This window comes from Penicillium paradoxum, assembly GCF_028828445.1.
Source record: "Penicillium paradoxum strain IBT 22861 chromosome Unknown utg000007l_segment0_segment0, whole genome shotgun sequence".
NCBI lineage: Eukaryota > Fungi > Ascomycota > Eurotiomycetes > Eurotiales > Aspergillaceae > Penicillium > Penicillium paradoxum.
In genome coordinates, this window is record NW_026643185.1 from 3,182,216 (window position 1) to 3,200,279 (window position 18,064).

At 49.3% G+C, this 18,064-nt stretch overlaps 8 protein-coding genes across 8 annotated transcripts; 4 read left to right on the forward strand and 4 right to left on the reverse strand.

Moving 5' to 3' along the window:
• Window positions 1–1,075: 1,075 nt before the first annotated feature.
• Window positions 1,076–2,743, forward strand: N7457_008707 (autophagy-related protein 17; the record flags this gene model as incomplete). The annotated part of the gene is made up of 1 exon (XM_057179750.1): window positions 1,076–2,743. The coding sequence occupies one exon, from the start codon at window positions 1,076–1,078 to the stop codon at window positions 2,741–2,743; it is 1,668 nt and encodes a 555-aa protein (XP_057028136.1).
• A 721-nt stretch (window positions 2,744–3,464) lies between these two features.
• On the reverse strand, window positions 3,465–5,171 carry N7457_008708 (serine/threonine-protein kinase RIO1; the record flags this gene model as incomplete). The annotated part of the gene is made up of 1 exon (XM_057179751.1): window positions 3,465–5,171. One exon carries the CDS (start codon window positions 5,169–5,171, stop codon window positions 3,465–3,467), a length of 1,707 nt encoding a protein of 568 aa, XP_057028137.1.
• Window positions 5,172–5,490: 319 nt separating this feature from the next.
• Window positions 5,491–9,319, forward strand: N7457_008709 (chromosome segregation protein SMC; the record flags this gene model as incomplete). Its single annotated transcript, XM_057179752.1, has 5 exons — window positions 5,491–5,528; window positions 5,597–5,756; window positions 5,806–7,016; window positions 7,071–8,968; window positions 9,027–9,319. The coding sequence occupies 5 exons, from the start codon at window positions 5,491–5,493 to the stop codon at window positions 9,317–9,319; spliced, it is 3,600 nt and encodes a 1,199-aa protein (XP_057028138.1).
• A 281-nt stretch (window positions 9,320–9,600) lies between these two features.
• Window positions 9,601–11,156, reverse strand: N7457_008710 (uncharacterized protein; the record flags this gene model as incomplete). The annotated part of the gene is made up of 5 exons (XM_057179753.1): window positions 9,601–9,911; window positions 10,004–10,461; window positions 10,516–10,639; window positions 10,701–10,827; window positions 10,890–11,156. 5 exons carry the CDS (start codon window positions 11,154–11,156, stop codon window positions 9,601–9,603), a joined length of 1,287 nt encoding a protein of 428 aa, XP_057028139.1.
• Window positions 11,157–12,071: 915 nt separating this feature from the next.
• On the forward strand, window positions 12,072–13,461 carry N7457_008711 (uncharacterized protein; the record flags this gene model as incomplete). Its single annotated transcript, XM_057179754.1, has 7 exons — window positions 12,072–12,152; window positions 12,207–12,245; window positions 12,297–12,690; window positions 12,741–12,858; window positions 12,909–12,976; window positions 13,029–13,059; window positions 13,125–13,461. 7 exons carry the CDS (start codon window positions 12,072–12,074, stop codon window positions 13,459–13,461), a joined length of 1,068 nt encoding a protein of 355 aa, XP_057028140.1.
• Window positions 13,462–13,700: 239 nt separating this feature from the next.
• On the reverse strand, window positions 13,701–14,433 carry N7457_008712 (GIG1 family protein; the record flags this gene model as incomplete). The annotated part of the gene is made up of 2 exons (XM_057179755.1): window positions 13,701–14,254; window positions 14,307–14,433. The coding sequence occupies 2 exons, from the start codon at window positions 14,431–14,433 to the stop codon at window positions 13,701–13,703; spliced, it is 681 nt and encodes a 226-aa protein (XP_057028141.1).
• Window positions 14,434–14,649: 216 nt separating this feature from the next.
• N7457_008713 (cytochrome b5 reductase family protein) lies at window positions 14,650–15,753 on the forward strand (the record flags this gene model as incomplete). Its single annotated transcript, XM_057179756.1, has 4 exons — window positions 14,650–14,654; window positions 14,724–14,854; window positions 14,919–15,544; window positions 15,604–15,753. 4 exons carry the CDS (start codon window positions 14,650–14,652, stop codon window positions 15,751–15,753), a joined length of 912 nt encoding a protein of 303 aa, XP_057028142.1.
• Window positions 15,754–17,457: 1,704 nt separating this feature from the next.
• N7457_008714 (uncharacterized protein) lies at window positions 17,458–17,919 on the reverse strand (the record flags this gene model as incomplete). The annotated part of the gene is made up of 1 exon (XM_057179757.1): window positions 17,458–17,919. The coding sequence occupies one exon, from the start codon at window positions 17,917–17,919 to the stop codon at window positions 17,458–17,460; it is 462 nt and encodes a 153-aa protein (XP_057028143.1).
• Between the last annotated feature and the right edge of the window lie 145 nt (window positions 17,920–18,064).

An 18,064-nucleotide genomic window follows, 5' to 3' on the forward strand; every position in this document is an offset into this window, starting at 1 on the left:
GAGTGGGGTTCTTGGAAGGAAGCAACACAGAAAAAAAAAAAGCTATAGGAAATATCACAACGAGGATTGTGCTAAATATACCGCGGAATGAGGAAATCGAGTTGGCGTCAAGAGGAGTGTTGAGGATTTCAACGTTCAAAGTTATCAATGTGGAGATCTGAGTACCCTTCGGGAAAGGTTGAAAATAGATCAAGCTCAAGAACTCGATCAAACGAGTAGAACGACTCTGAGAGGGAGAAAAAATGGGACAAAACAGAGTCGAGCGAGATTTTTAAGGAAGACAAGTCCAGTCCTGAAAAATTGCACAATCTGTATGTTTCTCGGATATCGCCATCGATAATTCCGGGGGAGATTGCGTGACGGGCAGAGCGGCGAATACGTGATCTGGGCGGTGAGGCCCCACGTGACTGGGATCCGCATGGCGCCATCGCCGCGGTGTCGCACATCACCCGAACACCTCCAGGGCTTCCAACAGGCTGCCGATTCGCCATCGCTGGGGTTGACTGGGTGTCTTATCGTCTGTTTGGCTGAAGTCCAGTTCGGCAGCATCTCACACCGACAATCTCACAGCCCCACCTGTCCCCAGCTTTTTTAAATTACAGTCTACTCCATACGGCTACTAAATCATTCATCTGAACCGTCTTGTCTGGAGAACCAGGTCTCGGCCGATCGCTGCCCCATAATCACTACACTGGTGAGCCTTTTCATGTTACTCTCCCCACTATACTCCGTACAGTCAAACCGAGCTAAAGCTCGTGCTCCGCTCGTGATCTGCCGTGTGGAGCGTAGCTCAAGCTACTTAGCTCCTCACAGCACCCAATTTCCAGCTTCATGGGATGTTCCATTCTGGCGTCCACTTTTGTTCAAGATTTCAATAGTCTGAATTGGTGAAACCAAAGCTCTGTACTGAAGTGTTCTAGTTGTTTTGCAAGGTGGAGGCGGTGCAATCACCCCCTTTTCCCTCGTAGCTGTCTCACTCGCCTCGACCCCCGAACCTGGTCTCTCTCTTCGTCAGCTCCAGGTCCCTCCTATCTTCCTTTGAATGCGTCATTCGCAGGCTTGATTGCATTTGAAAATGGCGTCATCCTATTCCTCATCGTCATCTGTGAGCCCTCAGGCGCTGGACCATGGGGACCAAAAGTCGCTGCCACCAGTCGATACCTTGATCTCATATTTGTTGGCGGCAAAACGCTCACTTTCCTCCATCAGTCATGTCTGGCGGGCCAATGAAATAGTCACGGCGTCACATTCAGCCCTGGAGAAGAGTGTTATCGTCTGCTCCCGAACAGGGTTCCTGCGCCGAGGCCTCAATGGCCAGTTGCGTCTGTTATATGACGTTCGTACCGAGGTCGAACAGATATCATACCGGTGTCGGGATGAATTTTCAGTAGCACTAAAAAATCTAGATGCTGCTGACGCCCGACTCAGAAGCACGTTAGATATTCTTCGAGAGACTATTGTTCACGCCTCCTTCCGACCTGGCGATGAAGAGCAAAAGAGCTTACATGACTTTGTTGACGAGCGCGGTGTTGAAGAGCTCCATGCCTCCTTAAAAGCCTCTATCGACCGCACTAACACAGCGAGAGCTGAATTAGACACGTCCAATCGTGAGTTCGATGACGAACTTCAAGCCACCCGACAGTCACTTCGTCACTACCATACTGCCACGAAATTGGCGTCATCCCGGGTATCGGTCACATCTTCCTCCTCCTCTTCCTCTGCTTCTTCCTCCGGTTCTGGCCTTCTCGCTTTGTCATCTATGCCAGGGCAGATCCAATTATTGGAGGCCCATGCTCAAGAAATGGCTGTCTTACTAGAAGCCTTGGTCCGGCATTTTGATATATGCGTTACTGCTGTGAAGCACACAGATGGTGGAGGGGCGGTGGCGCGATCCATCACCGGCGACATGCCTGCTGGTGTCAACGGCCGCAGTGATGGCGTGCTAAACATTGGGGCAGAAATTAATGCCAATTTGAATGCACCCCTTGATCCAATGACGGATGCCGAATATCAGGAAATGGTGGCCGTCTTGATCAAAGATGCCCCTGAAGCGGATGATGTGGTCATGGAAATCCAAGATCGCATCAATGATATGGAATCTATTTTTGAGCAGGTGCAAGCACAGCATGATGCGCTCCATACCATCTCTAAAGCCACCATAGAAGTTCACATCCACCTATCATCCCTTGCCTCATCACGCTTACCCCGTTATATCTCCCAGGCGCATAATTTCACGCGTGTGTGGCACGAGGAAAACGATCGTATCCAGTCTGGCCTTGCAGAACTCTCTGATCTACACTCTCTCTACGACGGGTTCCTCAATGCATATGATAGCTTAATGCTCGAAGTAGCACGTAGGCGTCATGTTCGCCAGCGTGTGGAAAAGGTACTCCGAGAAACCCGGCACAAACTGGACCAACTTCATGATGAAGATGCTACTGCGCGTGAGACTTTCCGTGTCGAACAAGGTGATTTCCTTCCGTCTGATATATGGCCTGGTGTTGGCCTAGCGCCAATGCAGGTGCAATTCGCCCGCCTCTCGGGCGGTCACCTAGATGGCGATACTGAAGATGCACCCAACGAAGCCAATGCGCATGATTACATGGATGCTGCCAACACGGGTGTATCGGAAGATAATGGCGAGGGAGAACATATTCCGGACCTACCAAAAGACCTTGTTGAGCAAGCTTACGCGAGGGTCAAAGCACGAACCAAGGCCGTGTCCCATTTGTACACTGCTTGATTCCCCCGAAAGGTCTGAGGATCTTGCATCTTTTCTTCCGCCAAATCCTTTTATTCGTCGCCTTTGTTTGAAACTTGCATCATTTTCCTTGGCATTCTTGTTCGGATCTTCGCCCCGAACTTATGCCACTTGTAGATATGATGAAACGAGGAGCTTCTTTCTGCTTTTTAAATGCAGATCCTACGCATCTACTTTACTTTATCGTGACCATGATATTCCAAGGATTGCAACCTAAATGATGAAAACCCAATAGGTCTGACCTTCTGTCATACTCACCTTACAAACCCTTGATCGGTGCTCGGCCTCCAGATGCATACTCTCATGCATTGACGGGATGTAAGCACTGTTGGCTGGCCCTTGTAAGGGATCTTGCTAGGTGAGGACGGATTGGGGTGATTTCCAAAGAGAGCTCTGATAGGTTGCACTTGAAATATCATTTCATCAAACCAATTGCGCATAGGCACATGCTCATGCTTTCCATCTCCTAATGATATATCTCAAAATGAAAATTCTCGGTTCACTTTTGGACGTGCAACTTGTATTGTGAATTTATATATTTTCCCATTTTTTTTTATCAAGACCAAGGTATCAAATGCCCAATGCTCCATCCATATATGCATTTCATCATCAAATCATGTCCAGCGGTAGATTGCCACAAGAGTGCAAGCATTCGCAACCCGTGCACATGCAAACAAAGATAAGGTCAGAAAGCTACGTGCGCCTATTTCTTCTTTCTGGAAGATGAAGAAACAAGTTTCTTCTTCATGTGTTTCGGCATTTTGTTCGCCCGCTGCTCACGCTTCTCCTCTTTCACCTTCGCCTTGTGGTCGCGCTTGATGTCTTTGTCTTCAAAGCGCTTACCACGTGGTGGCTTCGGTGCGAAGGGATCTTTCTCTTCATCATCTTCCAAATCAGACCCTGAAACGGAGACACCACCGCTTGCATCAGACTCGGCATCGTCCTCAACGATATCGTGGGCAGTAGTCTTCTTCTTGCCAGCAGCCAAAAGGTCTCCGTAAACCAGGTCAGCACCTTGGCCATCACGGATGCGTTCAGCGTCACGCTCAACATCATACACCTGCTCGAGTGTCTGAGGAATATATTGTTGACGGAACACAGCGGTGTCGACATCTTCGGCTTCTTGCTGGGCTTCGTCACCTTCCTCGCGGGCAACGAGGAGCTTTTCGATGGCATTGGTCATCTCCTCATTTCCAGCGGTCACATCAGTCGGGCCCTCAGGAGAAATAATGAATTGGTAGACAGTGCGTTCAGGAAGAGTCATGACATTCTTGCGGCGGAAGAAATCGCTGACGTTCTTGATATCCATGCGCAGGAATTCCAGACTGCGGGGATGGTCATGCTCAACACTTTGACTGACATCAATGATATAGAGGCGTTCCTTATGGTATAGAATGTTGTACTCGCTCAGATCAGCGTGCACCAGACGACAAGTCTGGTACATAATGCGCATATATCCCAATAATTCCATGTACAGTGAGCGCCAGCGAGTCTCGGGCTCGGGAATATTGAAGTCAACATCCTTAAGACGTGGTGCACCCAGACCCTTGGAGTTACCAATGAAGCCCATGACAAGGACGTGCAGACGAAGGTAGATTGGCTCAGGGCAGGGAATGCCGGCGGCGTGAATTCTTCGCAAGTTTCGCATCTCCTTCTCGGCCCAGAGTTTGACCATAGCACGGTTGTTGCTCTTGTTGTATCCCTGACGGAACCGGAATTCTCCGGTCACGTACTTATCGCGATCCTTGAAGACCAAGATACTGGTCTTGTAGACCTTGATCGCACGGTGTAGTGGGGCAGCATCTTCGTCTTCCTGCGAGATGGACATGGCATGGTAGACGTTGGCTTCCTTTCCGGTAGACAAACATCCGTGGATCTCCGAGACAAGACCTCGATTAATCATCTGAAGCAGGAGCATCCGTGTACGGGGATCCAGCACTTGTTCAGATGTGGCACGGTCTGCCTTGTCTCCGCCCTTGTCAGTCCGGCCTGAAATACCAGCCTGTTGATCATCCAGCTTGATCTTTGCGGCATGACGAGTAAGAGACTTGACCTGGTCATCGATGAACGCAGATGTATTCACGGTAGGCTTCTGGGTGTTCGTCTTAGGGTATGTCCATCTTGGGACATTGGAGTCGCCAGCGAGATCGTTGATTCTGCGTTGGCGGTTGTAGGCTTTGGTAAGATCGGCGTTATCGGATGACAGAATATCTTCGCGATCCAACTCCTCGTCGAAAATGTCGTCGTAGTACTCGTCCTCGTCTTCCTGCTCATCGGGCAGATCCTGCCCCGCCTCGGCGGAGTCTGCATTGTCGATGTTCACGTAGCCTTCGTTTGGCACATATGTGTGCGACGGCGCGAGGCCGTCGGCAATGCCAGTCACCTGGGCAGTATTCTCGTTTGAAGCCATTCTGGATCTTCAATGTCGAGAAAGTCGAGATGTGAATCTGTCCGCCGTCCCCAAGGTTTTTTTTTTCTGTGGCCCAAATTAGACCCACCGCCCGGCAGAACCCCGCGCCCAGCCAGACGCGCTGATTTCGTTCCTCGCGTACAATCTCCACGGTTTCGCAACACACCCACGATACCCCACGGTCTTTATTTGTGCATTGCCAGAGATATCTGCTGGCTCTAGTATTTGAGCCACATAATACCTTACTTCGAGTCTTGCGCCAGGCGCGTTGTGCCGCGGGTGCTTTAATTGATCCTCGCGTCGCGCGTGTCTTTTCAAGATGTATGTCAAGCAGATCATTATCCAAGGCTTCAAGAGGTAGGCTAGCCCCTTTTTTTCGTCCCTATGCCTGTATAAACATTCAACTGACTTCGCATCCAATTCAGCTACAAGGATCAAACGGTCATTGAGCCATTCTCCCCTAAACACAACGTCATTGTCGGCCGTAATGGTTCGGGCAAGAGTAACTTCTTCGCGGCCATTCGATTCGTCCTCAGCGATGCTTATACTCACCTTGGAAGAGAGGAGCGCCAAGCCCTCTTACATGTATGTATTTTGGCTCTCGTTAGATGACACATTGGCTGACCCCAAGCAGGAAGGTTCCGGCTCTGCTGTGATGTCTGCCTACGTCGAGATCATTTTCGATAACTCTGATGATCGATTCCCCACCGGAAAACCCGAGGTAGTCTTGCGTCGAACCATCGGTATCAAGAAGGACGAATACACCCTAGACCGCAAGAATGCCACCAAGAACGACGTTATGAATCTGCTCGAGTCGGCTGGTTTCTCTCGATCCAACCCTTACTATATTGTTCCCCAAGGCCGTGTAACTGCGTTGACCAACATGAAGGACTCTGAGCGCTTAGTTCTACTCAAGGAGGTTGCTGGCACTCAGGTCTATGAAGCTCGTCGCTCGGAGTCCTTGAAGATTATGAATGAAACCAACAGCAAACGAGCCAAAATCGACGAACTCTTGGATTACATTAACGAACGACTTGCTGAGCTTGAGGAGGAAAAAGACGAGCTTCGGAGCTATCAGGAGAAAGATAAAGAGCGCCGCTGCCTAGAGTACACGATTTACTCCCTCGAACAGCAAGAGATCGGCAGGGTTCTCAATGAAATCGAAGAGCGGAGACAGAATGGCGTCGAGGATGCGGACAACAACCGAGATCAATTTATCGAAGGTGAAAAGGCCATGGCTCAGATTGATGCCGAGATCGCAGAATGCCGACAGCAGATCGAGTTCCTAAAAGTTGATAAGGTCCAACTTGAGGATGAACGTCGTGAAGCTTCCAAATCATTAGCTCAAAATGAATTGCAGGCCAAATCTCTTTCTGATAACCAGGCTGCAGCCCAAGCATTGAAATCACGCTACGACGCCGCCCTTACCTCTGTTCAGACGGCTATTGCCGAACGTGAAGCCGAACACCAGGAGATTCTTCCTCGGTTCAATGCCTTGAAGGATCAGGAAGATACTGTCAAATCGCAATTAACGGACGCTGAGACGTCACGTCAGCGTTTGTACGCGAAGCAGGGCCGAAACTCACGATTTAAGAACAAGTCCGAACGTGACAAGTGGCTTAACATGGAAGTCCGCGAAAGCCAAAACTCTCTCAACGCTGTGCAAAGTGTGATCACGCAGACTCAAGAAGATATCCAAGACCTTGAAAACGAGATCGCTGCTCTGGAGCCGGAGACTGAACGCTTGCGTCAGCAAATCGATGGACGTGGTGACACAATGCATTCTGTAGATCAACAAGTCCAAGATGCCAAGGATGAAAGAGATCGTCTGATGGATCAGAGGAAGTAAGTCTACTTTAATCACTAAACTGGTCGATTTAGATATTAATTGTACCACAGGGAACTTTGGAGAGAGGAGGCGAAGCTTGACTCCGTGCTCTCTAACGCATCTCAGGAGGTGGACCGTGCCGAGCGCAATCTCTCCCACATGATGGATAACAACACCAGTCGCGGAATCGCCGCAGTGCGCCGAATCAAGCGCCAGCATAACCTTGAAGGAGTCTACGGTACTCTTGCCGAGCTTTTCGATGTCAGCGATAGATATCGTACCGCAGTCGAAGTTACCGCCGGGCAGAGTCTATTCCATTACGTTGTCGATACCGATGAAACTGCGACGACTGTTCTCGAGATTCTACAAAAGGAAAAGGCCGGCCGTGTGACGTTTATGCCTCTGAACCGACTTCGTTCTAGACCGATGAATATGCCCCGTGCTAGCGACACGATACCCATGATCGATAAGTTGCAGTATGACCCTGCATACGAACGAGCCTTCCAGCACGTTTTTGGAAAGACCATCATTTGCCCAAATTTGCAGGTTGCGTCGCAATATGCACGCAGCCACGGTGTTAATGCTATCACCCCTGAGGGTGATCGATCAGACAAGCGTGGTGCCTTGACTGGAGGATACCACGACTCCCGTCAGTCTCGACTAGAGGCTGTCAAAGGTCTAGGAAAGTGGCGAGATGAATACGAGACCAAGAAAAACCGCGGCACCGAAATTCGGAAAGAATTGGAGAAACTCGACCAGCTGATCACTAGAGCCGTGGGTGAACTACAGAAGCTCGAGCAACAAAGACATCAGGTCCAAAACAGCAGTGGACCTTTGCGACAAGAGTTGAGGGCCAAGCGTGATCTTCTTCAAAACAAGAACGACAACCTCGATGCTAAGCGACGCGCCCTTCGCAATGTTGAATCTAACCTTGCGGCACTGAATGATCAGGTCAATGCATTCCAGACAGAATTGTCGTCACCTTTCCAAAAGGCCCTCACCAGTGAAGAGGAGGCACGGCTGGAGACTTTGAGCAGCACGGTACAAGATCTGCGTCGTCAGTACCAGGAACTTTCAAGTCAACGCAGTGAGCTCGAGGCGCGAAAGTCGGTGCTGGAAGTTGAGCTTCGAGAGAACCTCAACCCTCGCCTTGACCAATTACTCAACAGAGATGTTGACATTGCCGACGAGGAAGTTCAGGGCAACTTGAAGGAGACACAGCGCGAAGTGAAGCGCATCAGTCAAGCATTGGACAAGCTTAATGCACGACTCCAGGAGGTTGACGCCTTGATTGAGGAAGGTAACACTCGTGTCGTGGACTTGCAACAGCGCAATGCAGAGACCCGACGCGAGATTGAAGAACTTGCCAGATCTATTGAGAAGCATCAACGCCGTATGGAAAAGAGCATGCAAAAGAAAGCAGCACTCACCAAGCAGGGTGCGGAATGTGCAGCTAATATCCGTTCCCTCGGTGTTCTTCCAGATGAAGCCTTCACCAAGTATCAACACACTGACTCCAACACTGTTGTTAAGAAGCTCCACAAGACCAATGAGGCCCTCAAAAAATATTCACACGTCAACAAGAAGGCGTTTGAACAGTATAACAGTTTCACTAAGCAGCGTGAGACTCTGACGAGTCGTCGTTCTGAGCTGGATGCATCGCAAAAGTCCATCGATGATCTCATTTCTGTTCTTGACCAGCGCAAAGACGAGGCCATTGAGCGAACCTTCAAGCAAGTCTCTCGTGAATTCCACAACGTGTTTGAGAAACTTGTTCCTGCCGGTCGCGGTCGTCTTATCATTCAAAGGAAGACCGACCGTGCTGCACAAGCCGACGACGATCTTGATTCTGATGACGAGCAAGTTCGGCAGAGTGTCGAGAACTATGTCGGTGTTGGTATTAGTGTTAGCTTCAATAGCAAGCACGACGACCAACAACGTATCCAACAGCTGAGTGGTGGACAGAAGAGTAAGCATTTTCTATTCCCAATTTTATCGTGTTATGGTCTCTAACTGTCTTGCTATAGGTCTTTGCGCTCTCGCACTGGTGTTCGCCATCCAGGCTTGCGACCCTGCACCATTCTATCTATTTGACGAGATCGATGCCAACCTGGATGCCCAGTATCGCACAGCTGTTGCACAGATGCTCAAATCCATCTCAGATTCGACCAACGGACAATTCATTTGTACTACCTTCCGGCCGGAAATGCTGCATGTGGCAGAGAAATGCTACGGTGTGAGCTTCCGGCAGAAGGCTAGTACGATTGATGTTGTTTCCAGGGAGGAGGCTCTGAAGTTCGTGGAAGAGCAGAAGACGTGATCGTTGCATTGTCCATTTGCTCAGGTATGCTCTTTGTATATTGTAATCAACGTTTGCTTCGATGAACTGGCTGGCTGGCTGGCGTATTTTGATACCGAATTCCATTTTCTTGTTACTCTTCTCTATCAATTCCCACTACGTACATGTAGTTGCTCTTCTTGGGGTACATGATATTTGGGTAAATAACATATGCACCTTTAACTTGTGCTGTATTCAAACTTTGCATGGATTGTTATAGTGTATATAGTCACAAATAGGCTTTAACGACCTGATCACCGAGATCAAGCTAGTTCACACTCGATCAAACTCTCCACGCCTCTCTGAGCAGTCCAAATTTTGACAATTTTCAGTCCAGCAGACTCCAATAGTGCGTGCCACTGGCGCTCAGTACGTTCGCCAGATCCAATCTCCATCATAATCAAGTCCAAACTGGTCGTTTCCCAGTATGCGCCTGTATCCGGAATCACATTCTCATTCACCAACACCTTGCTATATCCAGGTCGCATAGCCGCCACAATATTCGCGAGAATCTTGCGGCAAAGCTCATCGGGCCAATCATGGAGAACAGAGTGCATATAGTAGGCGCGAGCTCCTAGAAAGACGAAATGTTAGTATATTTCTTCTGTCGGCGGTCTCAAAATCGCAAATGCGCAAGAGGTGCTGCAAGTTCCGAAGTTCCCATACCTTTCACCGGTTGCTCCGTAAAGAAATCATGAGCGGTCACATCAATAGAGGCATGTAGATTCTTAGCAGAAACCACCACCTCGGGCAGATCTTGAAGAACCAGACGACCTGGCACATCAGGCCATTTCCGACGGAAGTCTGATAGATCGTGACCAAAGCTGCCTCCCACATCAACCATCAGGACATCGTCCTCGCCAATTGTGACCCCATCAATAAGCTGTTCTTGCACAGGGTAGAAACCAGGATCCATCCAGCGGACCCGGCCTTGCGCGTATACGGACATGTGATTGTTAAATTGCTTCGCGGTGAGCGGTTCCTGTTGCACGTGTCCGAAGAATCCCATGTCTGTTTCATAGCCCATTTGGAAGGCTGTGTCTGTCGGGCTGGTGGGGTTTTGGTATTTGTTTTTCTTAAGGAAGGCTGGTAGGGCCATGATGCCTTTAGTGAAACGACGAGTCCTGGATTTGTCAGTTGGAGTTTGCGGGGGTTGTGATATCAGACTATAGACTTACATGAGAGGGAAGGCGTCGCTATATCTCTCAATAGTGAGGACCTTTGAAAGGCCGGTGGCGCAGTATTCATTGTAACCAGTTTCGGTGATTGTTCCCATCGCGGCGAGATGCTTCATCAATCGCCCTGCAGTAGTTTGTCAGATATTTGCCTACACGACGAGGTGGGAGATGGAAAAAGTACTGACCGAGCAAGATCGGATCCACGCTGGTCGCCTCCGCAAGCTCAGTGACAGTCTTGGGCTTGTCATCTGTGCCCAGCGCAGAAAATAGGTTGATATCAACAGCGGTTTCCAGGGCTGCATAGCTCGTAGACTAGGCCGAGGAAGCAAATGTCAGTTGAAATGCTCCTGAACTTGTATTTGAAACTATCAAACGACAATTATGACGTACCTCAGACCAGCAGTGTCGAATGATTGCCTCGCGGGGGTTTCCAATGCATAGGTCAACGACCGGGTAGCTTCTAGCAACTTGGAGCGCGCTTCGGGGTCTTGCGCAAGTAGATCTTTGCCATGGGTGGCAACCAATTGAAGAAGCTCAGGCACACTATCTGGCAGGTTTGAGGAGAGAGCAAGGCCCTCTATATCTGTCGCATGCCTGCTGGCAGTGTCGTTCGAAGGTCCGTTGCTACTGGGGTTGGTCATGGTGGACTGCACAGTGCGAATGTCAACTGGATGAACCGGTGGGATGAAAAGAAGTCCCCGCGATTATGTAGCTTCGTGCTACGCTACAACATAAATGGTGCTCCATGGTATAAAATCTGCCGGTTAAGCCGGTTGATAAAAGCCCCTGAAAACATAGCATTGTCTCACACTATAGAGTAAGCGGCCCTATGTTGAATATAGTAAATGGTCCCATTGGTGCGGACCCCCGCATCATGACACCAGACACAGGCATTGTCTTGAAACTGGTTCGGTATTTGTGAATCCTGGTCTCTTGGGGGTCCACATGGTGTCGAGCGATCTGGCTGGATGGGGAATGATCCACAGCTGGAATAACATGATCGTTCGCACTGACCAAATCCACCCGTATTTGGCAGAAGGCAATCGGTATTACGTTCTGATTCTTGCTCTCCTAGCTGAAAAAAAAAGCAGATATAGATATGTACTCGGAGGACCTAGAGACTGATATCTCATATGTCAGTGGAGACGAACTAGGGCTACAACAGTGGTGTTGCGAGTTGGGGGCCAAAGTCAAAGGCGCGCTTGTCAGACTACCGTAACACATTTTTGGAATGCTGATAAGCGACTATGCAATTGTGAAGACCCAGTAATCTCGTGTTCTCCGCTATCCTTCTGCTTTGGGGTCTAGTCCGTCTTCACTAGGCAGAGAGAGTAGGATATCTTACCTATGAGTGGGCTCCTATCTCAAACCCCTGGCTAGTGCGTTAAAATTGCAGATGTTGCGTACAGAGTGCTTTTATTCCGTAGAACGATCGTTATTTGCTTCAATTATAATCGATGTCTCCCATTTCCAGGAATTATTTTCGAGTTGGATGATTCAAGAAAGCGATTATAGGGTTGCAATTCACCTACAGACAGACAGCAAATGCGCTCAACATGATGGATCCCACGAGCGCCGAATATGCACAGCAGACTAAGGGCCCTCGGATTCTAGGTGTTTTCTGGGCCTTCTTCAGTGTAAGTGTGGTCATGGTATCAGCGCGACTATATATCCGTGCTAGGATATTAAAGAACGCTGGCCTCGATGACTATATCATCGTGGCGGCCATGGTAAGTTCATCCCTAAGTTTCTTCGACGAATCCCACATGCTGATTCTGTAGGTCATGGTGACCAGTTATACAATCCTGACCACCGTAAATGTCGTTCGAGGCTACGGGAGCCATACCGCTGTATTGAGGGAACGAGGTGGCATGGACTTGGTCGAAAACATCCTGGTCGTGAATTATGCAGATTTCGCCCTAGGAATCATGTCGTTTACAACTCCGAAGCTCGCCATTGCCGCTCTATTGAATCGCATCATGAACCCCAGCCGGTTGCATAAAATAGTGTTGTGGGTGACGACGGCGTCGGTATTCGTGGCATCGACCATCTGCATCATCGTGCTGTTCACCATGTGTGACCCTCCCGAGGCTCTGTGGAAAGTTCATCTTTTGAGTGAAGGAGCGAAATGCCGTCCAACCAAATACTTGGTGGGCTATGCGATCTTTACTGGAGGTAGGTTCAAGCCTCTGTCTTGCGCGCACAACCCACTAAAGGGATTCCAGCTCTGTCCGCGGTTGTCGATCTATATCTTGCCATCTATCCGACCGTGATATTAATGAAACTTCAAATGTCCCTGAAGAAAAAAGTGGCGCTATGTGCAGCTCTGGGGCTAGGTGCTATGTAAGTGAGAAGGGAAATTGAGAGGAAGTAGCTAATGCTCATTCCCACAGCGCCTGCGCAATGGCTATTGTCAAGTGTCTCCAGCTACCAGGTCTATATAACACGGAAGACTCAACATGTAAGTGACTCTGCACAAAATGCGAAATCTATCGCTAACACAGCCTACAAAGACGCAACAGCAGATCTCGTTATCTGGACGAGGTATGTGACTCCCTTTCTGCGCATATTTCCACCCTATATCCTCACATGTCGCTTAATTCTCCTAGTGTCGAGTCAAACATCATCATAATGGCCTCTTGCATCCCAACATTGGGTCCGATATACGAAATGATCCGGGGAAAGCGCTCCTGGAGCTCCCATGAACGATACGACAACGGCAGGCTGCGCTCCTATACCACGGAGAGACCGACCAAGAAATCGACGATTGCCCGCGGGGACGAGGATGATATTCTTAATACCACCAATATTGAAACGACGAGGAGCGGCAGCCAGGAGAGCATTTTGAATTCGGATGAGCTTCAGAGGAATGCCTATGCCCTTGGCAAGATTCATCGTACTGATCAGGTTAAGATTGAGTATGGGACAAGAGAGCAATGGCCATGAGACTTAACTTTAAGGGTGCATATACGTATACATTACTAATTTTCTTTTGTATATATATACTTTTTTCTTGTTCGCAGGTTGTTATGTGATACCCCGGGGTGTCTGATCTATGTAAAACTGGGAGTACAATGCTTTGTTCGGCGCTATGCGTATAAGCCTTGTAAATCAGGCATCAAGTCTATCAGGAATCGCAGGTTTCAACGGGCTTGGGGGCCTGTTCATGAGCAACGTGACACCTTCTAAGCCTTCTCGCCCGACCATTCGAACAAGATATCCTCAGGGACATCGCGGACCAAGATATGGACATGTTCCAATTCCCGGACACTCTGTAGACCAACCCAGTTTTTAAACCACAGCACATGGGAGTCAGGGTCCGAGAAAGCCTGGGGATCTTTAGCCAAGCGATCAACAAAAGTCTTCCGCACGAAGCTGTTGATCAATTCACGCGATTCATCGGTCAAATGACCCTCACCAGATTGCACAGGAATGGGAGTGCGCAACCAGACAACGAGGTGTGAAATACCGGGGCCAAGCCCATAAGGCCAGTCATTGCGGAGAATCTTGTAGTCCTCCGGGTCGGCAAAGGGCTGGGGGTTCTTGAAGGCCCTCAGGGGCCCGCTTTGTTCGATAACTGCGGAGGCAGTGGCAGTTGCTATCGGCAAGTCCCACCGTAACCGCCGCTGGCAAATGTAGTTCATGATCGTACCATATTGGTCTTTGGTCTCCTGTGTCCAGGCCAGGTATCGGCGCAGATCGGAGGGCTTCCGCTTCAGGGCGCCGAGGTCATTTCGTGCTATTCTCCACGATGAGGGGGATTATTGTGGCGGGGGTTTTCGGAGACTCACCGATGATGCTTTTGAGGTCTTCCCAGTCGTGGTATACAAACTCCTCGTCGCTCATAGACAGGAGTTTGCGGTCTAGGTCCGTTAAATTAAAGGCAGGCACCTTGGGTACATCGGTTGCTTCTGGCATTTTGCGAGCAGGAAACAATAGATAGAAATAGGCAATTAATCCCCCAGTCGAAGGGAAAAAAAAGAGTCGGGGAAATCGTCGCCCCAAAAGGTGGAAAATTCCGTTGGGCGGAACATCCCAGCCCGTCCCCTCAATATTTTGTTTTTATCTTCCTTTTCTTCTTCTCTTCTTCTTTAACCTCGACCTTTTTGATTATTTGGCCATAGTTCTGTCATCATGAGGTGAGTCTCTTGTCCTCCCCCGGTGCCCCTGGTGCCCCCGATCTCGGCCAATGGCTAATTCTCCGCAAGTCTCGCCATCGGCACCGCTCTCGTGCCCTCGGCCCTGCTTGTTGCAGGTGTCTACGCCATTAAGCCTGAATTCCTTGCCTATGCGATCGCTCTGGCTGGAATGCTGGCTGGCTACTTGGTCTTCAGCAACAGTGCGTGAATTCGAATGTGTTGGGGAGAAGCTGAGGAACTGAACTGACTCAACGTTGATCGCAGAGCCTCGCAAGGTCCTGAATCCCACTGAATTCCAGAACTTCGTCCTCAAGGAGAAGAACGAGATCTCTCACAATGTCGCCATCTACCGTTTCGCCCTTCCCCGTCCCACCGATATCCTCGGCCTGCCCATCGGTCAGCACATCTCTCTCGCCGCTACCATCGCTGGTCAGCCCAAGGAGGTCGTCCGTTCTTACACCCCCATTTCCTCCGATAACGAGGCCGGTTACTTCGATCTGCTCGTCAAGGCTTACCCCCAGGGTAACATCTCCCAGTATCTTACCACTCTTAAGATCGGCGATAAACTGAAGGTCCGCGGCCCCAAGGGCGCCATGGTGTACACCCCCAACATGTGCCGTCACATCGGTATGATCGCCGGTGGCACTGGTATCACCCCCATGCTCCAGGTCATCAAGGCTATCATTCGCAACCGTCCTCGCAACGGTGGTAACGACACCACCAAGGTCGACTTGATCTTCGCCAACGTCAACCCCGAGGATATCTTGCTCAAGGACCAGCTCGAGCAGCTGGCGAAGGAGGATGACGGATTCCGCATCTACTATGTTCTCAACAACCCCTCCGAGGGTTGGACCGGCGGTGTTGGTTTCGTCACCCCCGATATGATCAAGGTATGTTTGTGTGCTGTATCCAGCTTTGCTACCTCGGTATTAATTACTTTCTGTTGTAGGAGCGTCTCCCTGCCCCCGCTGCCGATGTCAAGATCCTCCTCTGCGGTCCTCCTCCCATGGTCAGCGCCATGAAGAAGTCCACCGAGGCTCTTGGATACACCAAGGCGCGCCCTGTCAGCAAGCTCGAGGACCAGGTCTTCTGCTTCTAAGGGATTTACCGCGAAAGAAAAAGTGTTGCTTTCGGACTAGTTTCCGCTTCTTATTCATGTAAATCTGCTGTGGATAATTGGCTCGGTGTGGTTCGAGGCATTTGTTTGATGTATAACCCGGGGTCGGTTTAGTTAGATGTGTCCATAGACTCCAGCCTGTATTTGAGGATTAAAGTATGTCCTACGGGACTTTAATCCGTGGAAAGCCACCTATATCGTGGCATCAATGACCATATATCTTTTTTCACATACATTCTAGTATGCCACTTTTCTTCGTCATGTGGGTGTCCGCAATCTCCCAGCTAGAACAGCCCTCTCGGTGGAGTCCAAGGAGATGCAGGGACTATTTTCAATATAAATTACACTAGCAACATGGCCCCATCCAATCATGACGAAACGCCACCGAAATGATCTACTCCCTTGCCTGGTGGTATGGATCAGAGTCACAATAGTACGGAGTAGTAGTCGAAGGGTTGGTTTTGGACGTATAATTTGCATATCTGGTGGATGTAGTTCTGGGAATCATATCCGATGTGGGTATTAAGAGTGTAGGAAAAAAATATGACAAAATAAAAGACAAAATAATAAGCTGAATAGCGTTTATGTGCGCTTCTACTCCTTCAATGGACGCATTTCCACCCAGCCTCCTGGGTCCTCACTACATCCGAAAAGCGTATGTGGCATCTCAGGGTCAAGAGAGGCCAACCTGGTGGAATTGGCATGACGAGGACAATCCATTCTTCAAATTCGCCTCAGCGGAACAGAATGCCGACGCCATCTGTGGGGTTAGTGAACTTGGTACTTGGCAATAGAGGAATTGTTGACTCGCTTATAGGAAGGGTCATCGCTCATGATGAATTTGGCTGCCCACGTTCTCACAATTGCAGTGACGCAGGCAAAGACACCACATCCCATGGGAAGGCTTAGCTCCCATTTCTATTGCCGATCCATGCGCCAAGGTATGAACATGGTAATGGGAACCATCGCAATATAGAAATCGGAGAGCGCGGCCAGGGCGCTGATAAAATAGGTGTAGTATACAGATCTTGTGGGATCACACTGGTTTTGAGTCTTGACGGAGACGATCCCATGATCTATTGCCCGAGTGGGACTAAGGAAATTCCACCTCGGGCAATGCCACCACCAGCAGCAGCACTTTGGCCCCGATAGTGAGCACCTCAGAGGCTTCCACGCGGATGGAAACCACTTCTGACTGTAACAAGTACTACACTGTCCAAGGTATAATTCATTCTTCCCCCGACTCTTTCGTTTTTCAGATTTCGTCTATTGGTTGATCACTGCATCATAAGATGGCGACACTTGTGATAAAGCAGCGGCAGAGGAATACTCTCAGTTTCCAGCTGATCTACGAACAAAGCTACATCATGAAAATTGTAATATGATGATTGCAAGATCATATTCGTCTGGCCTCTATATTATCCGGGGGTCCAGTCCGTATCTATAATGCTCGGTCCCAGTATGATTTCTCCCTCCATGTGACGAGTACTTGGTTCCTTCACCTTCCACTGCAGCATAGTGAGCTGGAAAGCACGCCGCTGCTGCAAGCCAGGTGAGGCATCACAGCTCTGGTGCTTAGGAAACGGAGAGAGGCGAGATTTTGTAGTCCCCAATTTGACGTAGCGTTGAGCGTCCAAAAATGGGAGGTATTATTGACAATTAACAATAACTATATATACACTTACACTACGAAATTGTTCGATCTAAGTCATCAGTATCAGAAGCCTCCTCATCCTGGTTCTTATAGAGTTCTGGATACAGCATCCTTTCACAGACATTGCCTGTGCAGCAGTCCTTTCCTACATAGTAGGGCTTATAATCGAACAACAGGTCGAGATTGATAGAAGCGTTTCCCTCCAGAATCTGGGCTCTATACCATTGTACGAGTTGTTGGGCATCTGCAGCAGCCGTGTCTATGCTTTCATGCTCTCTGGAGATTGGGATTGAGATACACCATCTTCTTGTCCGGTCCCAGGGTTCATCGCTGATAACGAATTTTCGCTCACGAATGCGTTGAATCATATAGGTTATCAATGCCCCTTCAGTTCGAATAAGAAAATTTTCCCTGAATTTAAAGCGGATGTTGACCCATTTGCTCTCATGGTTTTCTTGCACGTAGCCACTGTGGACGGTAATATAGTATGACATGTTGGGCAGCTTCCGATGTTTTTTTTTTGATGATGCATGTTAGAGTTATTGCTTTCGATCATGAGCAGTTGATTATAAACCCTCAATCTAGTTGCGTTCCAATGGCTCCTTTCAAGAATGATCGACAGGAGAGTGGGGATTGAAA